Source organism: Eschrichtius robustus, chromosome 10, assembly GCF_028021215.1.
Source record: "Eschrichtius robustus isolate mEscRob2 chromosome 10, mEscRob2.pri, whole genome shotgun sequence".
In the NCBI taxonomy this organism is placed as follows: domain Eukaryota; kingdom Metazoa; phylum Chordata; class Mammalia; order Artiodactyla; family Eschrichtiidae; genus Eschrichtius; species Eschrichtius robustus.
The window spans coordinates 21,546,123-21,568,580 of NC_090833.1; the positions used below are offsets into that span (position 1 = coordinate 21,546,123).

Below are 22,458 nucleotides of genomic sequence, written 5' to 3' on the forward strand. Positions count from 1 at the left end.
AAAACTTGCTGAAGTAGAGTTAACCTACACTACAATTTACCAAAATTCTCTGGGACCTCAAAATCATGGTAAATGTGATGAAACTTTTAACTGTTTTAGGAAAGAAAAACAATCACTTAAAATTCTGAAAAGAAATCCAAATGAGGCAGGAACTAGCTTTCCAAGATACTAAAGCATTTTATAAAACTAGAGAAATTAAAATAGTTTAGTACTGGTACATGAATAGACAGACCAACATAACAGAATTTTAAAACAGACCCCTAGATATACAAGAATTCAGAGGTGGAATTTCTAATAGAAAGAAAAAAATAACTAGTCAGTCAATGGTGCTGGAACAACTGCACAGCCAGCCATCTGAACCAAAATAAGTGGGTTTCCTAACTCACTTCCTATGCCAAAATAGTATGCAAAACAGTATTTCATTTCAGGTAGATAAAAATCTGAGTGGGGAAAAAACCCCACAGAAATACTAAAAGAATACTTACAAATTAAAAAACAAAAAACTTAGTTTAAGATGGCCTTATAGCTTTGTCACAAAAACACAAAAACTTTAAAAGAATAGATTGAGGAGAATTCCCTGGCAGTCCAGTGGTTAGGACTCCGTGCTTTCACTGCCAAGGGCGCAGGTTCATCCCTGGTCGAGGAACTAAGATCCGCATGCCACAGGGTGCAGCCAAAAAAAAAAAAAAAGAATAGACTGATAACTCTGACTCGATAAAAGGACATGTTTCTGCGTGATAAACAAATTGGATAATCAAACTCGATGCAATGAAAAAAACAGAGAAAAACATTTCTAACACATACGATATAGAACAAATATTTTTACACTAGAGAGCTTAGAGATCAATCAAAAACCTAACTGTGTAAGCCAGGCAAAGAAAAAGGTACACAGCTGGCTTTAAGCCAGGATTTCTCAATCTCTACACTACTAAAGACATTTTGGACAAGATAATTCTTTGTTGAAGGGGGCTATCCTGTGCATTATGTTTACCAGCATCTCTGGACTCCACCTATTAGACACCAGTAGCAACCCCCCTCAATTGTGACAATCAAAAATGTTCCCAGATATTGCCAAATGTCCTATGGGGGTCAAAATTGCTCCTTGATGAGAACTGCTGCTTTAAACGTATAAAAAGATCCTCATCCTCACTCTTTGATACAAATTTTAACTATAATGAGGTGCCATTTTTTTCTCTAGTTAGATTTTTATTAACAGAACAAATATTTTTATTATCAAACATTTTGCTGTTTGCCAACGTGTTGGACTAGGAAATCTCATTCATCCTTTTGGATGTGCAATCTCTTTGGAGGGCTATTGGTATTAGCTATCAAAATTTTAATTACCTCTACTCTTTGATCCAACAGCTTCATTTCCAAGAATTTATCATATGGATACACTCAAATATGTGCAAACAGGTGAATACAAGGATAATCATTGCAGCAAGATGGAGTAACAAAAAACTAGAAATGATCTGGTATCCAATGACAGGGGGTTGGTTAAACAAACAGAACACCACGTAACCATTAAAAGGGAGGAAGATCAACATGTACTGAAAATATGTTCCAAGACATACTAGCTAAAAATACCAAGGCCCAGAAGGGACTTTGCTACTATTTTTTAAAGTGGGGTGTGTGCGTTTAGGACTGTGTACCCAAATATATTTATAAATGCACAGAATATATTTGGAAACCTACCAGAAAGTAGGAGGCTGAAAGTTAAGGATAAGGAAACTCAACCTTCTGAGCTGTTTAAGTGTTTTGGCAACGTACCTATATGTTTCAAGTAAATTACAGAACGGACTTGGCACTCAGCTCAAAACACCCATACAGTATAGAAACAAAACAGAATGAGACGGGGGTAGAGGAGTAGTTTAACTGGTATAGAGTTTGTTTCTCAAGTCGAAAAAGTTCTGCAAATTGGTCGCACAACAGTGCAAACATACTTAACACTACTTAACCGTACACTTAAAAATGGTTAAGATGGCAAATTTTTCCTTATGTGTATTTTACCACAACTAAATATCGTTTTAAAGTGAAAAAAAGTACCCCCAAAAGATACCCATACTTTAAGATTAGTTTAGTTTGTTACTCATTTGAAATCCCTTTTTAAACACCCCATTATTTTCTTCTTCCAGAATCGAGTGTTCCGAATAAGTGGAGACTCATTAGGCGCACGAGTGTTCCAGTGACCTTTCACCTAGAACTCGCGGCCTTCGGCAAGGCACGCAGCTACTGCTAAACCCAAAGTGAGACCCGCCTTGGGGGCGGCGAGACACCTCACTCTGGATCCTTTACCTGTGGAAGAGATTGTAACATGACTGCCACCCTGAAGTACACAACTCTGCGTTACTTTTCACAAGTTACCGCAGATTCGAGGAACACTGTGTCCGGCGCGGACCAGCGTTCCAGACCTCGCCGGACAGCTTCATTAACCCTCCCACCGCGGGGGCCGGGCCACCCATGCCATCCACTTCGCCCGGCGGGGTTTCTTCCCCGCGGCTCCCGATTCCCCTTACCCCGTGTTGGGCAACATGACTGTCGCAGGTCGGAGTCGGTGGCCACCACGGCCTCAGTGAACGGATACGAAGAAGGTGACTTTCTCCCCGCACTTAGCCCCGCCCCAGACCCCGACCCCCGGGGCGCCGCCCCGAGGCCTGCAGGGGAATTGGGCGCGCCAATTAACGGGAGGTGGCTGAGTGCGCCTGCGCACGCAGTGGGCCTCCGTGGCGCTCGGCGCTGGTTTCCGCCTCCCGCCTGCCTGGCCACTGGAAACCGACCCCACGCGCAAGCGCTGTGAGAGACAACTCCGCCCCGCCCCTCTTGCGGGGGCTCTGTGATGACAATTGGTCGCAGCCCGCGGCTAGAATGCTGGACGCGTCAGCTGCTGAGTACACCTTTTCCCAGCCTGTGAAGGGTTCCTCGCGGCAGCGCTGAGTTCCTTTGCCGGGTTGGGGGCGTGGGGGGCGTTTGAGTCGTGCACCAGGGACCTTGAGGGCTGAGGTGCGGCTTCTCAGCGGACTTTGGCTCTCGGTCCCCTCGCCGTCCACGCCGGCACCTGGACGCCTGCCCAGCTGCACGCGCGCCCTCTCGGAGGCCCCTCTTAGGAACGCTTTTCCTGGGCAGATAAGCACTCTTCCGGCCAGCGGCGCATTTCGACTCTCCCCCGGAATCTGGACTAAAGCCGGCCGGACTATAGATAAACAGCTCTGTGGTGAGGGGCAGTTTCTGGATCAGAGATCTGCAATAGTCGCACCGAAGAACTGAGTTAACTCTGATTTTTCGACTCTTAGCCAATATCTCAGCGAGGAAATTCCCAGACTCAGTGGTGGAATAAGATGAACTCTGGGAGCCGGTATTGCTTTTGGTAGTATACCTTGGACATAACTCAGCTACTCTAATGAACTAGAGACCCGCATAATATTTTTAGGTAGACGTGAAGAAATTCTATTTTGAAGAGGTAGAGCAAGATGATGAGGTTATGTGAATAGATAAAGAAAGTAACCTGGAAATAGGATATGTACTCTCTCTTTTATTACAAGACCTAAATGTCTCTATTTATTCATTTATATCACTTGCCAGTCTCATAGGCATTTGAATTTGAGGTCTGTGATATGGTCCTTAGAGACTCTGGAGGAATTTACTTATATTAGCACCGAGTGGGTGCTGGTCACTGGAGATACAGTGGGGCAAAAAAAGGCACGTTCTCTGCCTATATAGAAGGAACAAGGAGTAACCAATGTGTTTTTTTTTTTTCCTTAAAGGTTATCTTCATATTTATTTATTATTTGGCCGCACTGGCCGGCATAGGGGCTCTTAGTTCCCCGACCAGGGATCAGACCTGTGCCCCCTGCAGTGGAAGCCCAGATTCTTAACCACTGGACCGCCAGGGAAGTCCCCACTAATGTGTTCTTTAGAGTGTTGTAAATGTTAGGTATTTTAGAGAGTGTTGATAGGGACTGTTAGATGAAAAAGCTTACTCTCCACTCATTCAAGAAAGTGAAGGCAACCTACAGAATGAAAGTATTTGCAAATCATATATCTGACAATGTCTAGTATCCAGAATCTATAAAGAACTTTTACAACTCAGCAACAAAAAGATGAACAACCCCCAATTTAAACGTGAGCAAAGGACCTCAATAGACATTTCTCCAAAGAAGATAAACGAACAAGGAAGCACATGAAAAGATGCCCAACAGCAATAGTTATTAGGGAAATACAAATCAAAACCACAGTGAGATTCCACTTTACACCCACTAGGATAGCTATAATAGAAAAGATGGAGAATACTAAGTGTTGGCCAAGTTGTAGAGAAATTGGAACCCTCATACATTGCTGGTGGGAATGTAAAATGGCACAGTCACTTTGGAAAACAGTTTTGCAGTTCCCCCAAAGGTTAAAGTATGGTTACCAGCTACTGGGTATCTACCTACAAAAGAGCAATTCCACTTTTGAGTGTATAACCAAGAGAGAGGAAACTTCTTGAGAGTAACCACTAGATGGCACTGGTATCTTAAAATTCACAGTTATACAATACAAAATGTTAATTTATTAACAATATTGTGACGTTATAATCTGACTTGGATTAAGGCAAAAATAGCATGAGTTTCCTTATAGGACCCTCATAAAGGGGAAATAAGAGGAGGCATAAATTTTAAGTTCCTTAAAGAAAGTAATACTTTTTATCATTAGAACAAATTGTCATAAAATAGTCAAACTTATCTTCACTTTTTGTGACTAATAAAGTCTATCAAGGGACTTCCCTGGTGGTCCAGTGGTTAAGAATCCGCCTTCCAGTTTCGATCCCTGGTCAGGGAACTGAGATCCCACATGCTGTGGGGCAACTAAGCCCTTGCGCCACAACTACTGAACCCAAGCACCACAACGAAAGATCCCGCATTGCCACAACAAAGATCTGGCGTGCCACAACTAAGACCTGACGCAGCCAAATAAATAAATAATAGATAAATAAATACAGTCTATCAAGTTTGGGACTTCCCTGGCGGTCCAGTGGTTAGGACTCTGCACTCTCACTGCCGAGGGTGGGGGTTTGATCCCTGGTCGGGGAACTAAGATCGCACAAGCCGCACGGCACAGCCAAAAAAAAGCCTATCAAGTTTAATTCTCCAATTTTAAAAAGTGGTTTTCAAATACATAGGGGACTGAAAATGCCAACTTGAATTGAAATATCAAAGGATATGACACTGAAAACAAGTGTAATCTTACTGTCAAATTAGGACTCTTCTAACCCTGACCTTGCATAAGGGTATATTTTCTTAAAGTGTAGAATGCAGTGTAGAATTCAAATTTGTTGACCACAGCCAACATACATAAATTTCTCATCCAGACCCTGTACACGGTTTTCTATTTTATTTGAATCTATTATGTAGTACCCTGTTTTTTGTTTTTTAAAGTTGATCATAACCTACAAAGTTATTATTTCAGTGCCTCATTCTTGGATCATAACCTACCATTTGGAAAACACTGCTTTAGTGTGTTGTAATTTGCCGTTGTGATTTTTCAACTTGCTTTTTAAGATATTCTAGGCTTCTTCAGTCAAATATAAAATTACTAACTGCTGGTCAAAGGCCAGCAATCCAATGTGACTAACAGCAGATGCTTTCAAGCGCGTTGGAAGAGTCAGGGATCTGTTGAAACTTTCCATTCCTTTCACCCCAAGGGAACTCCTTGGGGTTTTGAGGGTATAGCAATTGCTTCTGACACGGTACCAAATCTTCCCAATAGGACCCCTAACTGCACCTTTTATTGCTCAGTGAATTGTTGCCAGTCATTTAATTAGTAACTGTTGGATATTAACTTCATTGCTGTATTTTAATGTCTATATTTTTCTGATAATACAGTATTCCAATATCTAGAGAAAGTGAAAGTTTCTAATATCACCCTTCAGAGATAATCATTGTTAACAGTTCGGCATGTATCCTTTAAGACTTTGAAATTTTTATATAGATTTTGATTGATTTTAAAAAAGCATAGGGGAAATTATATATATTCTATTGTTTTGGAAACTTTTTTTGTTTTACTTAATGTATCATAAACATCTTTCCAAGTTTATACCCAAAAGTTCACCTTAACTTTTTTTTTTCATAGGTGTGTTACCAACCTGGGTCCTTGGACTCTTTAATCAATAGAAATTGATAAGAGGCCAGAGGAGAAATTCAGGCAAGGCTTTATTGGGAGTGAAAACAAGAAACAGGTGCCCTTGCTCACTCTCCAAGGAGGGCGGGCTGGTTCCTTAAATAGAGCGAGGGTAGGGGCAGATGGTGAATCGGGCAGGAGGGGCGGCTTAGATGGTCTGCCCACCCCCGTGGTGGTGCTGTGTGCAGGGATCATGCGCAGTACCCTGCTTTTGCTCCAGGCACTTCACAAGTGGCAGTCGGTTTGTGGCCTTTTTGTAACATTGTTCATAATCACCCCACTGCCATGCATGCAGTTATTTTTAGTCCCTTATAGTTTCTTTGTATTCTGTTGTTGGAGGAGACATTTGTCCAGTAAAGGGTCCCACATCCCAGTTCCCAGCCTATCTTAGGTGCATAGTTTTCTTTTACATGAATATACTCCATATTAATTTTACCATTTGTGACGGACATTTAAGGTGTTTCAATATTGTCTATATTATAAACAATATTGCAATAAAAGCCTTTGTGTGTACATCATTGTTCACCAGTCAATGCCTTGTTTAGCAGCTGGTGTTTTCTAGTTCTGGCAAATGTGAGGTCTGCTGGGAAAGGTTTTCTTAAAGTTTTTTCTTTCTTAAAGAGACCACAGAATAGATTGCCTCTTTTCTTCTAGTGTTATTTCTGGATGTGATGCTTGGAACAGCTGCATCTATCTTGCAACCACGAGTGGAACTAACCTTCCCCTTTCCATAGCTCCTTCAAGGGTGAACTTTCTCCTATAACATACATGAAAGAAAGTTTGGGGTTGGGGAGCAGTTGTCTCAGAACCCTCCTGAGTCTCCCACCTAGCTTTCTAATTCTCCCCCTGCTCAAAGGCACACTGTGGGTTTTCCTCACTTTGCAGCTTGGCCATCTTGTAGAATTCCAGGAAACAGTTCCCTCAGCAGACAACTGCTCCCTCTCATGAGTGCAAGTAGTGGAGTGGGTGTGTGGACCACGCCATATTCCACTTTTTTGCTCTGTTGGTTTGTTTTTTGGGTTTTTTTCCTTTTTAAAAAAATTTATTTTTGGCTGCGTTGGGTCTTTGTTGCTGCGTGTGGGCTTTCTCTAGTTGCGGCGAGCGGGGGCTACTCTTCGTTGTGGTGCATGGGCTTCTCATTGCGGTGGCTTCTCCTGTTGCGGAGCACAGGCTCTAGGCGCGTGGGCTTCCGTAGTTGTGGCACGTGGTCTCAGTAGTTGTGGCTTGCGGGCTCTAGAGCGCAGGTTCAGTAGTTGTGGCACATGGGCTTATTTGCTCTGCAGCATGTGGGATCTTCCCGAACCAGGGCTCGAACCCGTGTCCCCTGCATTGGCAGGTGGATTCTTAACCACTGTGCCACCAGGGAAGCCTGTTGGTTTGTTTACTACACCATCCCCACACAACTCTTTGCCAAAGAGTTGAGGTTTATATGAGGGAATTACTATCTATCTATCTATCTATCTATATATAATAACTTTATCTAACAACTGCTATGTCAGAGAGTATCTGCCTACCCATTACACATTCTCCACTTCTTACTAACGGTATATCTCTATTATTAGAGCTGGCAGTATGCCCAGCAAAAGCAGTGCATCTCTCAAACCTCCCCTGCAACTAGGGGTGTCCATGTGACCAAATTATGGCTAATGAGGTAAGCGGAAGATGTTGGGGAGGACTTCTGGGAAAACTTCTTTAAAGGGCTTCCAGACATTTTGTGACCTTAAGACTGAAAGCCATATACTCACGTAATAGAACAAAAAGGAGACTGGATCTTTGATGAACATGGAGTGCCATAACAGCCCTGAAACCATTACTTCTAGGCTTCTTTTGCATGATAAATACATTTTTATCTAGTTTAAGGCACTGTTATTTTTGGTTTTCTGTTACATGCATCTGGACCTAACTCTTTTATGATACTTTGTCTCAAGGCAAAAGTATCAAAAGACTATAAACCACTGCAAGGAGTTCCCTCTTAAACACAGCCAAATCCCTAGCGTTGCTCCTCGTCTTCATATCTGCTTTTCTCCCTGAGAGTATCAGTTTTGTTCAAATTTCCTTCTTTAAAATTGTCTTTAATATCTCTACCCCCTTTCAGGAAATCCCATGCCCTGCTCAAAGGAGTTGGTCTCATATATTAAGATCCATCCTCTTTTCCTAAGCCAAACATTTTCCCAAGCATAAATTACCCATTCTATTTAGAATATGACTTTAGCAAGAGAGTCCACGGTGGGTGTAGGTGTTCCAAGTCCAATTCCCTTGGAGATATTTCCCCCTATTTCTTCCTGGGGTCCAGTAAGTGACTATTATGTCAAACACACCCACATCTCCCAAACTCAGGCATAAATTCGGAGACACAGTACTCTACTGTGAGTACACGTACTCTTTCCAAGCTGAGAAAGAGAAACATTTGGTTCTTCTGTTATCAACATAGCTTCAACCCTGCTCACTATAAAGATAGCATTTTATGATTTTATATTGCAGAACAATACCAGTTATTTTTTAATCTTCTAGCTTTCAAACTGTGCCTACCAGGCATTTAAAAAAAAAAAAGACATTTGAAGTTAGCTTAAGAATCTGTCCCATAATTGAGCCATCTATCTCTTAATGGCCACTACTTTGCTACACAAATACCAAACTTTGGAATTACCCCATGTCTTTCCTCTATGCCAAATTAAATTCTTGTAGGTGTCATCCTCCTACTACCCTCTACTAAATTAAATTCTTGATTAAGGTCTCATACTCCTACTGCTCCAGTAGAAGACAGGCTATATGAAGACTTATTATCCTCTGATACAAGTAATCCTCCACCTCTAAGGGGGGTGGGAAGGAGATTTGCTTTTCCAGTTACATGAGCAACATATTCACATAGAGAAGTCCTCCAGATTGTTCTTTTGTTTTGCTTTTCTGCTACTGACCTTTTGCTTGTTTGCCTGTTCAAGGTTGAATATTTGCCTGGTGCCCTGCAGGATCATATGATGTAAACATCTTTTAGAACCATACTGGGGAGGGAGAGCAGTAGTTCTATCCAGTCGTCTGGCATCGCAGGAACCTTTCCACTGACCTTGTAAACTATGATCAGATTTTTGCACAAGACTATTTCCACAAAGGGCAAATAAGTAAAAATAAAATAGATATACTCTAACCAATCCATCTGACTCCTTGTTAAACAGTTATATCAAAAATTTTAGGGGAAGGTTTCACTTAATGGCCAGAGCAAAGGCCTTGTTCTAGTCGCAAATAAAATTTATATATCCTATTAAAGATATGGTCTCAGATTCCTAAGAAGGGACTATTTTGTCCCATATAAGAACATTTACAATATTATAGGTATCTATAATATGTATCAACTTCATATATCTGTAGACAAATGGAATACCAAGGAAAGGCACATCAACTCTTATTATAGGAAGCTAACTTCAGTTCAGGGCACAAGAGTTATGGGTAACAGGTTCTTGGAAAGGGGGGAAAAAGGACTTGTCCTTTTTCTTCTGCTATCCTACTCACAGCTATTCCTCCACCTCCGCTTCTTTGAAAACATTGGGGTGAATCACACATTAGTTAACTGGTTAGGAATAGGTAAGTTAAGGGAGAATCATGATAAGGGCTGGTGAAAGACAGTATTCAAGGCTGCTTGAGAAAAGTGGAAATATTTAATCAAAGTCATTAATTGTTACAAAACTTCCAGGGAAGTGAACAAAAATGAACAAAAATGAACCTAAACCAGAGAAGAAATTTCAAGTATAATGAAACTAGGAAACTGACACAACCCTACCAAAAACTATGAAGAATACCTTCCAATTTGTATCCAAATTAAGGAAAGCAGTGAGATTTGACAAGCATTTCTTCTAAGTAATAACTCAGTGCCATTTTTTAGAAAGTAAATGAGATTGTCCTAAAAGTCCAGCAGTAATCTGAAATTTGAAGAAATGAGGACTGGTGACTTGGGTGGACCAGGGAAAAGTTAAGAACGCCACCCTTGGGAGGTCTATTCCAAGATGGTAAAGAAGGTAGAACGGAAGAAGAGACAATATGACACACATTTTGGTTTTCCAGGACTCAGTTTCCTGACCCATAACTGAAACTTGGAAGTTAGGGGCTGCTGAAGGGTTAACAATGACCTGCAAGACAGGTGTGCAATTGTTGACCAAAGTAAACTGAGCAGAGTAAATAAACACTGATTATAAGATAAAAATCCTACAACAGGCTGGGTCTCTCCAAAACACTCAAACTAAAAAAAGATTTTTTTCTTTTAAATCTTATTTCCAGTAGAAATGAGCACGTCTCATACTCAGATCTTGGTTTCTAACCCTATACTCCAATAAAAGGAACCAGGGTTCCTTGGAGAAATGACTCATTTTAGGACTGGGGCAGAAAATATACAAGATGATCCTGGAGCATCTTGTAGTGCCAGAAAGTAAGGGAGTACTCAAAACAGACCAATAAACAAACCCAGAACAAAACACCCCACATTGATGGAGGTATGTCAAAGGAGTACAAAAGTCAACTGAAAGATCTCTCAATGGCTAAAACTGAAACACTTTGAGCAACAAAATAAAGTGGTACTGGATTATAAAGTATAAAATAAATATCCATGAGTTGATAGTGATATAATTATATGATTGAATTAAAAATGAGGAGAAATGACAGAATTCCTGTACAGAAGAATGCCGAATAATTTCTGTAAATACAGCCTCCTCAAGGAGGTACAGAATAACTCTCCATTCCTTAAGTGTGGGCTGTACATAGTGACTTCTTTCCAAAGAGTACAGTATGAAAAGGGGAAAAAAATAACTTTACAGTGAAGAAAGCTGATAAACACCAACTCAGTCAGGTGATCAAAGTCAACATCAACTGTGATAAGCCATGTTGATAATATGTATCCTTGATACGATGTGATGAAATGGTACTTTTTCTCTATAAACCTCCCCAAAACCTATAAATAACTCTAGTCTAATTGTGAGGAAAATATAAGACAAATTGCAACTGAAGGACATTCTACAAAATACCTAACCAGTACTCCTCAAAACTGTCAAGGTCATCAAAAACAAGGAAAGTCTGAGAAACTGTCACAGCTAAGAGGATCCTAAGGGGATATGATGACTAAATGTAATGTGGTATCTTGGATGGGATCCTGGAACAGAAAAACAATATTAGGTAAAAACTAATGATATCTTAATAAAGTATGGATGATAGTTAATAACAATGTATCAATATTGGTTCATTAATTGTAACAAATGTATCCTACTAATGTAAGATGTTAACCATAGAAACTGGGTGTAGGGCATATAAGAAGTCTCTGTACTATCTTCACAATTTTTCTGTAAATCTAAAACTGCTCTAAACAATAAAGCTTAAATAAGAACCTGCTGTATAAAAAAAAAAAAATAAAATTCAAAAAAAAATAAAGCTTATTTTAAAATTTTTAAACCTTATAATAATGCTACATAAATTTTTAAAAACCCACCATTTTAAATGATTGGATTAATTGGAAGAAAATACGGATATCCCTAAGGCAATGGTTCTTAATGGAACTTGCATCCCAGGGAATATTTGTGAATGTCTGGAAACATTCTTAGTTGTCACGTTTGTGTGGGGGATGTTATTGGCATCTAGTGAATAGAGTCCAGGGATGCCACTAAACATGCTATAATACACAGAACAGTACATCCCATCCTCCCAAGAATATCCCATCCAAAATGTGCTGAGGGTGAAAAATGCTGCCCTAATTGATGAGGTTTGGGGACCTATATCAATGCTGACAGAAACAGGCTAGATTTTGTGTGTGTGTGTGTGTGTGTGTGTGTATAAGATACATTCAAAATATGTATGATATATATGTAAATCATGAGATAAAAATAAACATCTGTGAAACCATCACCCAGCTAAAGGACTGAAAATGATGAGTCACGTGCTTCTCTGGAGTCCATCTCCCTGCCTCCTCCCGAGAAGTAACCATTCAGTTTTGTGTTTATCTTTCCCTTGTCATCTTTTATAAAATTGTGTGTGTGTGTACATAATATATTGGTTAGCTTTGCTTGGTTGTGCTTCCTTTTTAACTTTATAGAAATGGTATCTTAGTATATATAGTTTTCTCAGATTTACTTTTTTTGTTGTTTTTTGGGTTTTTTTGGCCACGCTGCGTAGCATGTGGAATCTTAGTTCCCCAACCAGGTATTGAACCTGTGCCCCCAGAGTGCAGAGTCTTAATCACTGGACTGCCAGGGAAGTCCCTGATTTGCTTTTTCATTCAGTATTTTGTTTTGATTTATCCATATCATTGCCTATTGTAGTTTATTCATTTTTCACTGCTGTATACTATTCCATTGTGCGACTATGCCACAATTTATTTGCCCATCTCTCTTGTTGATGGACATTTGGGTTATTTGCGTTATCATGTTTATTATATAGAACCGTGGTGCTATGAATATTCTTTCATATGTCTCCTAGTGCACATTTCAAGTTTCTCTAGGTTATGTACATATAGGAGTGGAATTACTAAAGTGTGGATGTCTTTAAATTGAAATTATGTTTAAGAACTCATTTTCTGTCCTGAAGTCATAAAGATAGTCTCCTAAATGTTATTCTAAAAGCTTAAAAATTTTGCCTTTCCTTTTTGAGTCACCTGGAGCTGCTCATTGTATGTGGGTATGAGGTTGATATCTATTGATATATTTGTAATGAGGTAGAGATAAACTTCCACTCTTTTCCCCATTGATCTAAATGCCTTCTGTGTCCTACATCAAGTTTTAATATATGCCCACATCTGTTCCATTAAATAATTCGTCTATCCCTATGGCAATACTACATTTTTCTTGATTATTTGACTTTATAAATTTTAAGATTTGGTGAGGCAAATCCTCTCACATTGTTATTCTTCAAGATTGTCGTATTCTAGAAATCATTTCATCAAATTCCTGGGAATATTGCTTGGGATTGCTTTGAATCCATAGATCACTTTGGGAAACTATATCTTTACAATTTAGTGTCTTCTACTCCATACATGATACGTCACTTCTTTAGGCTGGGTCTTTCCTAATACAGTTTCGTTTTTCTTTCCATAAGGTATTACAGATATTGGTTAGATCTATTCCTCAGTACCTTTTATTTTTGTTTTTATACAAAATTTAATGGCATCCTTTGTGTGTGTGAGTGATAAAATGTACAAAACACAAATTTTATCATTTTAACTATTTTTAAGTGTATAGTTCTGTGGCAATGGGATTACCATTTCTAAGTGATACTTTCTTTTTTTTCTTTCTTTTTTTTTTTGGCCATGCCACTCAGCTTACAGTATCTTAGTTCCCTGACCAGGGATCGAACCCGTGCCCCCTGCAGTGGAAGCGTGGAATCCTAACCACCGGAACTCCAGGGAATTCCCTCTAAGTGATATTTTCTAATTGTTGTTGCTGGTATGTAAAATGCAACTGATTTTCATGTACTCATACCTAGACTGCTTACTAAACTCATTAATTTTAACACTTTTGACATACTTTTGGATTTTTCTATATAATTATATCAATTGCAAATAATGGGAATTTGCTTTCTCCTTTCCAATATTCACATCTTTTACTTCTGTTTCTTGTCTTACTGTACAGGAACTATGGTATAATACTGAATAGAAACTTAAGCAAAAGGCCCAAAACATAAATAAAAAAAGATTGATACATTTTATTTTGTTAAAATTAAGAGATTTTGTTCAGCAGAAGACACTATAAAGAAAATGAAAAGAGAAGCCACATTCTGGAAGAAGATATCTACTATAGTTATTACCAGGGACACCTAAAAACCAATAAGTAAACAACAATAGTCAAATGGAAAAAAATAGGTAAAATACATTACAGATATTATACTGAAGAAGATTCATGATTGGCCAGTAAAATATGACATGATATTCAATTGTATTAATAATTAGAAAATGAAAATTTAGGGCACACAAGGCATTTTTAAACTCACTGGCAAAATTTTAAAATTGTACAATACCAATTGAGAGTATGAGCAATTGGAGCTCTCAAACACTTGATAATAGTGGTAGAGAAAATTGATAAAATCACATTGGAAACAAAGTAAAGATGAAGATTAGCAAGTTCCATGACTCTGCAATTCCACTCCTGAACGTATAACCTAGCCTGTAGGACCTAGAGAAATCTCTGTAAGTGCCTCAGGAGATAGGTACAAGAATATTCAGAGAAAAAATATTTATAATAGCACAATGACAACAAGGAGAAACTAGAAACCACTCAAATATCAATCAAGAGAATGGATAAATTGTGGCATATTCTCATAGAGAAATACTGCACAGCATTGAAAATTAATGAATTACATGGAATTGATCACAGACTCATAATATTGAGTGAAAAAACAAATGGCAGAAGAATATTAAAATATTCAACCATTTATATAAAGTTCTTATGGTTTAGGAATTTGCACAAATGTCTTAAAACTATAAAGAAAGCAAGGGTATAGGATTACCACTCTTTACACTGGGGTGGGAGAGATTAGAAATGGGATTAGAAAAGGACATAAAAGGACCTTCAATTTTGCCTTTGATATCAATTTCTCAAGTTCTCCTTGGTGGTCATTTTATTATTATGCTTAATAATTTATGTATTAAATTATTTTGAAAAAAATTTAGACATTCAGAAAAATTGTAAAATTTCTACAGAGCATTCCGGAATACCCTCTGTCCAGCTTCCCCTAATGTTAATCTCTTGTATAACCAGAATACAATTATCAGAACTAAGAAATTAAATCACTCAATACTATTAAATAAACTACAGACTTTGTTCGTGTGGTAGGCAGAATTCTAGAGGTTTTTCCCTCCAGCAATATTCCCATTCCCTGGTTTTGTAAACACTAATTGTGGGTACTGCTTGGAAGGGATTTTGCAGATGTAATTAAAGTTCCACATTAGCTGACTTTAGAAAATGGAGATTACCTGACCCAGATAACAGCCCTTAAAAGCAGAAGCTTTCTCTGGCTGATGGCAGAAGAGGAAGGCAGAAGGAGAAGTCAGAGAGATTCAAAATATGAGAAGGACTAGCCTCACCAGTGCTGCTTTGAAAATGGAGGGGGCCACCTAAGAAGGAACACAGGTAGCCTCAAGAATCCCTGGCTGACAGCCAGCAAGGAAACAGGGATCTTGGATCTACATTCATGAGGAACTGGATTCTTACAACAACATGAAAGAGCTTGGAAGCTGACTTTTCCCAGACAGTCCAGATAAAAGACTCAGCTGGCCAATTCCTTAACTTTGGCATTGTGAGACTAAGGAGAGACCCAGTCAAGCTTCTGATCTGTGGGCTTCTGATCTACAGAATTTTGAGATAACAAATGTGTATTCTTTTAAGCTTCTAAGTTTGCACATGGTAATTTGTTACACAACAACAGAAAACAAATATCTTTTGTATTTTATCCATTTATCCACTAATGTCCCTTTTCTGTTGCAGGATCTCACATTGCATTTAGTTGTCAGTGTCTCATTAGTAACCTCCAATCTGTAACATTTCATCAGTCTTTGTCTTTCATGATACTGACAATCTTGAAGAGTGCAACAAACAAAAAATATTTTGTTGAATTTCAAGTTTGTCTAGTGTTTTCTTGGGATTAGATTGAGTTATGTATTTTTGGCCAAAATACCATAGGAGCAATGTAACCTTGTCAGTGCAGTCTATCAGGAGTTCATGTCAACATGTCATATTACTGTTAATTTTAACCTTGATTGCTTAGCTAAGATGGTATCTGCCGGGTTTCTTTACTGCAAAATTACTATTTTTCTCTTTATAGTTAATAAATATCTCAGGGGAGATACTTTGAGACTATGCCATCCTATTCTTAAAATTTTGCTCACTAATTTTAGCAACCATTGGTGGATCTTGTCTGCAGCAATTATTCTAACGATGGTTTTCTATTTCCCATATTCTGTCTATGCGTGTTAATTAGAATTCATCTGTAAGGAAGAGCTATCCCTTTTCCTTCACTTATTTGTTTCTTCAACTATTTATTTGTATCAGTATTGGCTCATGGTTATTTTACTTCATGGGTTATACAATACTATTGTTACTTATTTTGTTGCTCAAACTATTTCCCTTTTGGTCACTGGGAGATCTTTCAGTAGACTCCTGTGCCCTTTTGGCATGTCCCTATCATTTTATAAGTACTTCTTTACTTTTCAGTGCCTCAAGATACTCTAGGCTCATTTAGTATTTTTGCTTCTGCAGCCCTGGAAACAATGACTTCTCTGAGGAGTCCTGGTTCTTTTTACTGGGGAACAGTATTTAGAAACTAAAATGTGGGCATAAGTTAATGATGTGTCATTGTTCAGCCTTCTCAGCAGGTAAAGCTTGGAAATATAAGTATATATACCTACCCATGCCTACACACACATCTATGTTTAATTGTGCTATATTGTATGTTATAGAATAGAACCAGTCCTCTGTGAGGAGGACCTTCTTATCTTAATAAGAGTGGAGGGAAAGGTGCCCAACCAAATGTGGGTACTTAGCAGAATATTCAAAGTATTTTGTGAAAAGGTGTTGAGAGAAGGCATACCTTACTTGCCAGTAGTCTACTGATCTGAACCCTGACATAGTCACTCCCCCTCCACTATACCCACCAAGTAGTTGAAAGGTGAAACGAGAATATAAACCACTGATATCTAGCCCTCTAGCTGAATCAAAAGCAAAAAAAAAAAAAAAATCAATAATTCACAGGTAATTGGAGAGGAGATTTATGATCTCTCAATAACTCACACTATTCTTTAGTAAATTTAAGATCAGAGTAGAACTACCATCACTCAAAAATAAGGTACCCTTCCCTGTCCTACACAGACAAGGAAAAACAATTCTAGCAGAAACCCATGCCAAAAACAACAATCACAAATGAAGTAGAAGAATATAATATGTGAAAACATAAGAACTGTACTTTTAAAGAAGAACAAACATGGATAAGAGGAAACCTTTGGGAAAAATACTTCTTTGCCCTATTTAGGTAATTAAACAAGGATTCCCTGAAACATGACATTTTAAAATATAGGTAAGACATAGGCAAAACATTCTCTGACATAAATTGTAGCAATGTTTTTTGGGGGCTGTCTCTCAAGACAAAAGAAATAAAAGCAAAAATAAACAAATCAAACTTATAAGCTTTTGCACAGCAAAGGAAACCATAAACAAAACAAAAAGACAACACACAGAATGGAAGAAAGTATTTGAAAACCATGTGACTGGCAAGGGATTAATTTCCAAAATATACAAACAGCTCAAACAGCTCAATATCAAAAAAACAAACAACCCAATTAAAAAATGAGCAGGGGCTTCCCTGGTGGCGCAGTGGTTGAGAATCTGCCTGCCAATGCAGGGGACACGGGTTCGAGCCCTGGTCTGGGAAGATCCCACATGCCGCGGAGCAACTAGGCCCGTGAGCCACAACTACTGAGCCTGCGCATCTGGAGCCTGTGCTCCGCAACAAGAGAGGCCACGACAGTGAGAGGCCCGCGCGCTGCGATGAAGAGTGGCCCCCGCTTGCCACAACTAGGGAAAGCCTTCGCACAGAAACGAAGACCCAACACAGCCATAAATAAATAAATAAATTTAAAAAAAAATGAGCAGAAGACCTAAACAGACATTTCTCTAAAGAAGACATACAGATGGTCAACAGGCACATGAAAAGATGCTCAACTTCGCTAATTACTAGAGAATGCAAATCAAAACTACAATGAGGTATCACCTCACACCGGTCAGAATGGCCATCATTAAAAAGTCTACAAATAATAAATGCTGGAGAGGGTGTGGAGAAAAGGGAACCCTCCTACACTGTTGGTGGGAATGTAAATTGGTACAGCCACTATGGAAAACAGTATGGAGTTTCCTCAAAAAATTAAGAATAGAACTACCATATGATCCAGCAATCCCACTCCTGGGCATATATCCAGAGAAAACTCTAATTCAAAAAGATACACACACCCCAATGCCAAGACATGGAAGCAACCTAAATGTCCATCAACAGATGAATGGATAAAGAAGATGCAGTATATATACACAATGGAATATTACTCAGCCATAAAAAAATGAAATAATGCCATTTGCAGCAACATGCATGGACCTAGAGATTATCATACTAAGTGAAGTAAATCAGAAAGAGAAAGACAAATATCATATGATATCACTTATATGTGGAATCTAAAAAAAAATGATACAAATGAACTTTTTTATGAATCAGAAACAAACTCACAGACATAGAAAACAAACCTATGGTTACCAAAGAGGAAAGGAGAAGGGATAAATTAGGAGTTTGGGATTAACAGATACATACTACTATATATAAAACAGATGAACACAAGGGCCTACTGTATCGCATAGGGAACTATATTCAGTACCTTGTAATAACCTATAATGGAAAAGAATCTGAAAAAGAATATATATATATTTTATATATATGTATAGAATATATATGTGTGTGTATCTGAATCACTTTGCTGTACACTAGAAACTAACACAACATTGTAAATCAACTATACTTCAATTAAACAAATGTAAATATGGGACTTCCCTGGCAGTCCAGTGGTTAAGACTCTATGCTTCCACTGCAGGGGGATGGGTTCAATCCTGTTCGAGGAACTAAAGATCCCCACATGCCGCATGGCATGGCCAAAAAAAAAAATGTATGTATGTAAGACAATAATGAGATGAAAAAAGAAAAAATCTGGCAGAGCTAGTGAAAGAATAAAGAGAAAAATTAAATTATATAATTTTAAAACACATTAAAAATAGTAAGGAATCAAATTAATACTATAGAAATCTGAGTTATGGTTGGAAAGAATAGGCTTGAGAAAATCATACAAAATATTAAGGGAAAAAAAATATGACATTAAATAAAAATAAGGAAACGATCAATCAGAGACCAATAAATAACTAGTTAGTAATGCTAAGGAAGAAAATAGAACAAGTTTAACACAAATTGAATACAGTAAATAATTTCCAAATCAAAAGAAAGATTGTCTCTGCAAGGTACAACCTGTTTCATGTATTCATTTAATAAGATACTGGCTACTATGTGCTAGGCATTGTTCTAGTTGCTAAGAATACATCTGCAAACAAACACACACGGATATCACTGCTTTAACTGATTTTACATTTTAGTGAAGGGAGATGAACAATAAATAAAATGAGTAAGTTATATATGTTAGAGTATGGAGAAAAATAAAGCAGGGAGGAGGAGAGATAGTAGGGTGAGTATGCATGATTTCCCATTCCAAATAGAGTGGTCAGGAAAGGTCTTAGTGGGAAAGTGACATGTGAGGAAGGATAGGAAGGAGCAAACCATGTGGGGAAAAGCATTCCGGGAAGAGGGAACAGAAGGTACAAAGGGCTCTGAGATGGGAACCTGACGGGTCCCAACTAGGAACTACCAATCTGATGTTCAAGGAAGAGTTCGAGGCTAGAGAAAAAAATTTGGTAATCATCAGGCTATAGATGGTATTTAAAACCCTGAAACTGTATCAAGAGAGTAAGTATAGTAAGAGAAGGTCAAAGACTGAGTCTTGAAAGTATCTGAATGCCATGAGTTCAGAACCAGGAAAGAAGATGGGAGTGGCCATAGAAGTACAAAAACATAACAAAAATGCAGTGTCCTGAGAACCAAGTGAAGAAAGTGTATCAAGGAGGAGGGAATTGTCAACTTCTGCGGATGGTTTGACTTAGATGGGGTCTGAGAATTGCCCATAAGATTGTTTCTAGAAAAATTAATAATGATTCAAAATAAGACATATCCTAAATAAGTATCTAAATTTCAAAGATGAAGAAAAACTTTTCCAAGTGTCTGCCCAAAGAAAGTTTATACAGAAGGAAAAAGACTGGCTTCAGTCTTTTCCACCATAGTTTAATGATGCTGAAGGAGAGAAGGGCTATAGCTATAGAGTTTTCTGGGGAATGACTCAATAGTTCTTCATCCACTTAAGTTTTACCTTAGATAATAATAGAATATGTAAGGACTCAGGAAACAGATAACCCAAGATCCCGTCTAAAAAAAATCTTGAAAATTTATTCTACTAACTGAAAGATGAAGTTAAAAAACACAACACTGTCAGTTATGTCTAAATAAGTGTGATTATTTATAAAATTTAATGTGGATTATGACTCCATAGAAAATTTACATAATGTGAAAATAATAATCCCCTGGCAAAACTGACTATAAAGAAGGGAGAGAGTTAAATTCAACATCTACTTGATGTGTTAAATTGAATATCTACCTGATGAAATTCTTAGAAAGCTGGAAATGTCACTGAGCCAAACTTGGGTCTGCAGGCCCACATGCAGTAAAGCCAATCTACCGACACTAGGTTGTGGTGAAGGAAAGTGAAGCGTTTATTGCAGGGCGCCAAGCAAGGAATTTAGGACAGCTAGTGCTCAAAACACCTGAGCTCCCCGATGGGTTTCAGCAAGGCATTTTTAAAGGCAAGGTGAGGGCTGGGGGTGGTCGCAGGGTCTGTGATCAGCTCGTGCACATTCTCTGATTGGTTGATGGTGAGGTAACAGGGCAGTGTCACAGGGGCCAACATTATCAATCCTTATGTGCCAGTAGGTCTGGGGGCTATGCTCATGATCATCAAGTAGTCAATTTCTTCCATTTGATGGTGGTTTTAGCATCTGTAAAACAACTCAGGAAATGTGTGTCAGATACTATTTTTTTTTTGGCCACTCGGCTTGCGGGATCTCAGTTCCCCAACCAGGGATTGAACCCTGGCCACTGCAGTGAAAGCCCCGAATCCTAACCACTAGGTCACCAGGGAACTCCCCAAACACTATTATCTGGGTACTTCAGAGAGGAGCTAAAGCAGAGGATATGCGGGAGGGGTCTGTCCTGGGAAGGCCCCGTAGTGTCCTGCTCGGTTACAGAGACAGAAGAAAAGCTTCCTCTTGGTGCTAGTATACTTTTTTTTTTTAATCAATTTTTATCGGAGTATAGTTGCTTTGGTGCTAGTATACTTCTTACATCAATACTTTGTTGGTAATCTCCCTTTTTATTTTATTTTTTAATGTTTAATTTTTTTTTGGCCATGCCTTGCTGCATGCGGGATCTTAGTTCCCCAGCCAGGGATCCACACCCCCTGCAGTGGAAGCGCAGAGCCTTAACCACTGGAGTGCCAGGGAAGTCCCTCTCCCTTTTTATTAAAAGGAGAGATAGACCTCTGGTCCAGAACCTTCAGTAGATAATAGTATCTAGGTAGAATTTAATAACATTTCCTGTTTTCACTGTATTTGTTTTTATTTATGACAGCTCTTATGGCAAGTGATTGTGGTTTTTCCATTTATGATAGTGATATAAAAGAAAATAATTTTAAAATAAAAATATTGAGGTAAAAAAGTGAGGTGATTTAAAGAAAAATGTTAAGTAAACAAGAGTGAAGTCGGTACATGGATAGAGTAAGAATTATGGAACTGGTATTGGAATGACTCAAGTTTGAGAACTGTTTCAGGCAAATGTTTCTTAAATAGGCCTGTGAATACATTCATGGAGGTCTGAGGGTTTTCTGCAACAATGTTTCAATTTGTCACATTTGTGTTTATAACATCTAAAACATCGTATAATGATACTCCAGATCAGGTGGATAACTACACTACTTTCACAACAAAGTACTACCATGTGAATTTAGTGCCAATGTTCGTATTTCTATTTGCTTTCCTACCCATTAGTGCCACTTTAGTTGTCTTGGGCTAATGAGAAAAGAGCAGAGAGGCTTGATATGTAGATGATGCATTTGATTCAGATAGAGGGCAAATACCATGGCATGCTAAGAAATGAAGGTACATAGAAAGTTATTGATACAACTGAGTCTGCCACATCGCCTAATGTCGTGAAGTTATATCTATGCTGGTATCCAGCTAATATACAAAGTTTTGGCCCTACTAGTAGTTTAAGGACATTAATTTTGAATGGTTGATACCCAATTAGTGCCAGTTACTAAATATGTTGAGCATCTCCCATATCACTGGCCAAAGAACCTCTGCTGCAGGAGTCAGCACTATATTCACATTGTGAACAAGGATTTTTTTTTAATAGTCAAACGATTTTGTCTTCTGAAATTAATAACTGTTAACTTGGATTTCTATAGGCTTTGGAATTTTTATATTTAATTTTTAAATCTATTTTGTTTACTGTTGAGTAAGAATCTAGTCTAATGTTTCTAAATATTTAACTGCCATTATAATAAAACTAAGTCAATGCTATTTTAGTCAATGCAACTATTTCAATCAATGGTTAGAAAATTATTTTAAGTCAACTACTTATCTTCTTTTCTTTAAAAGCAGT

The 22,458-nt window shown here is 38.3% G+C and overlaps 1 protein-coding gene across 2 annotated transcripts in view; it reads right to left on the minus strand.

Annotated features, from left to right (window-relative positions):
* Nucleotides 1–2,657, minus strand: part of HSDL2 (hydroxysteroid dehydrogenase like 2) — a 74,673-nt gene extending 72,016 nt beyond the window's left edge. For both annotated transcript variants that reach the window (XM_068552018.1, XM_068552016.1), the window contains exon 1: nt 2,517–2,657. In XM_068552018.1, coding sequence (XP_068408119.1) covers nt 2,517–2,533 — 17 coding nt within the window. In that variant the 5' untranslated portion in view covers nt 2,534–2,657. The remainder of the gene's footprint in view (nt 1–2,516) is intronic.
* Nucleotides 2,658–22,458: the final 19,801 nt, after the last annotated feature.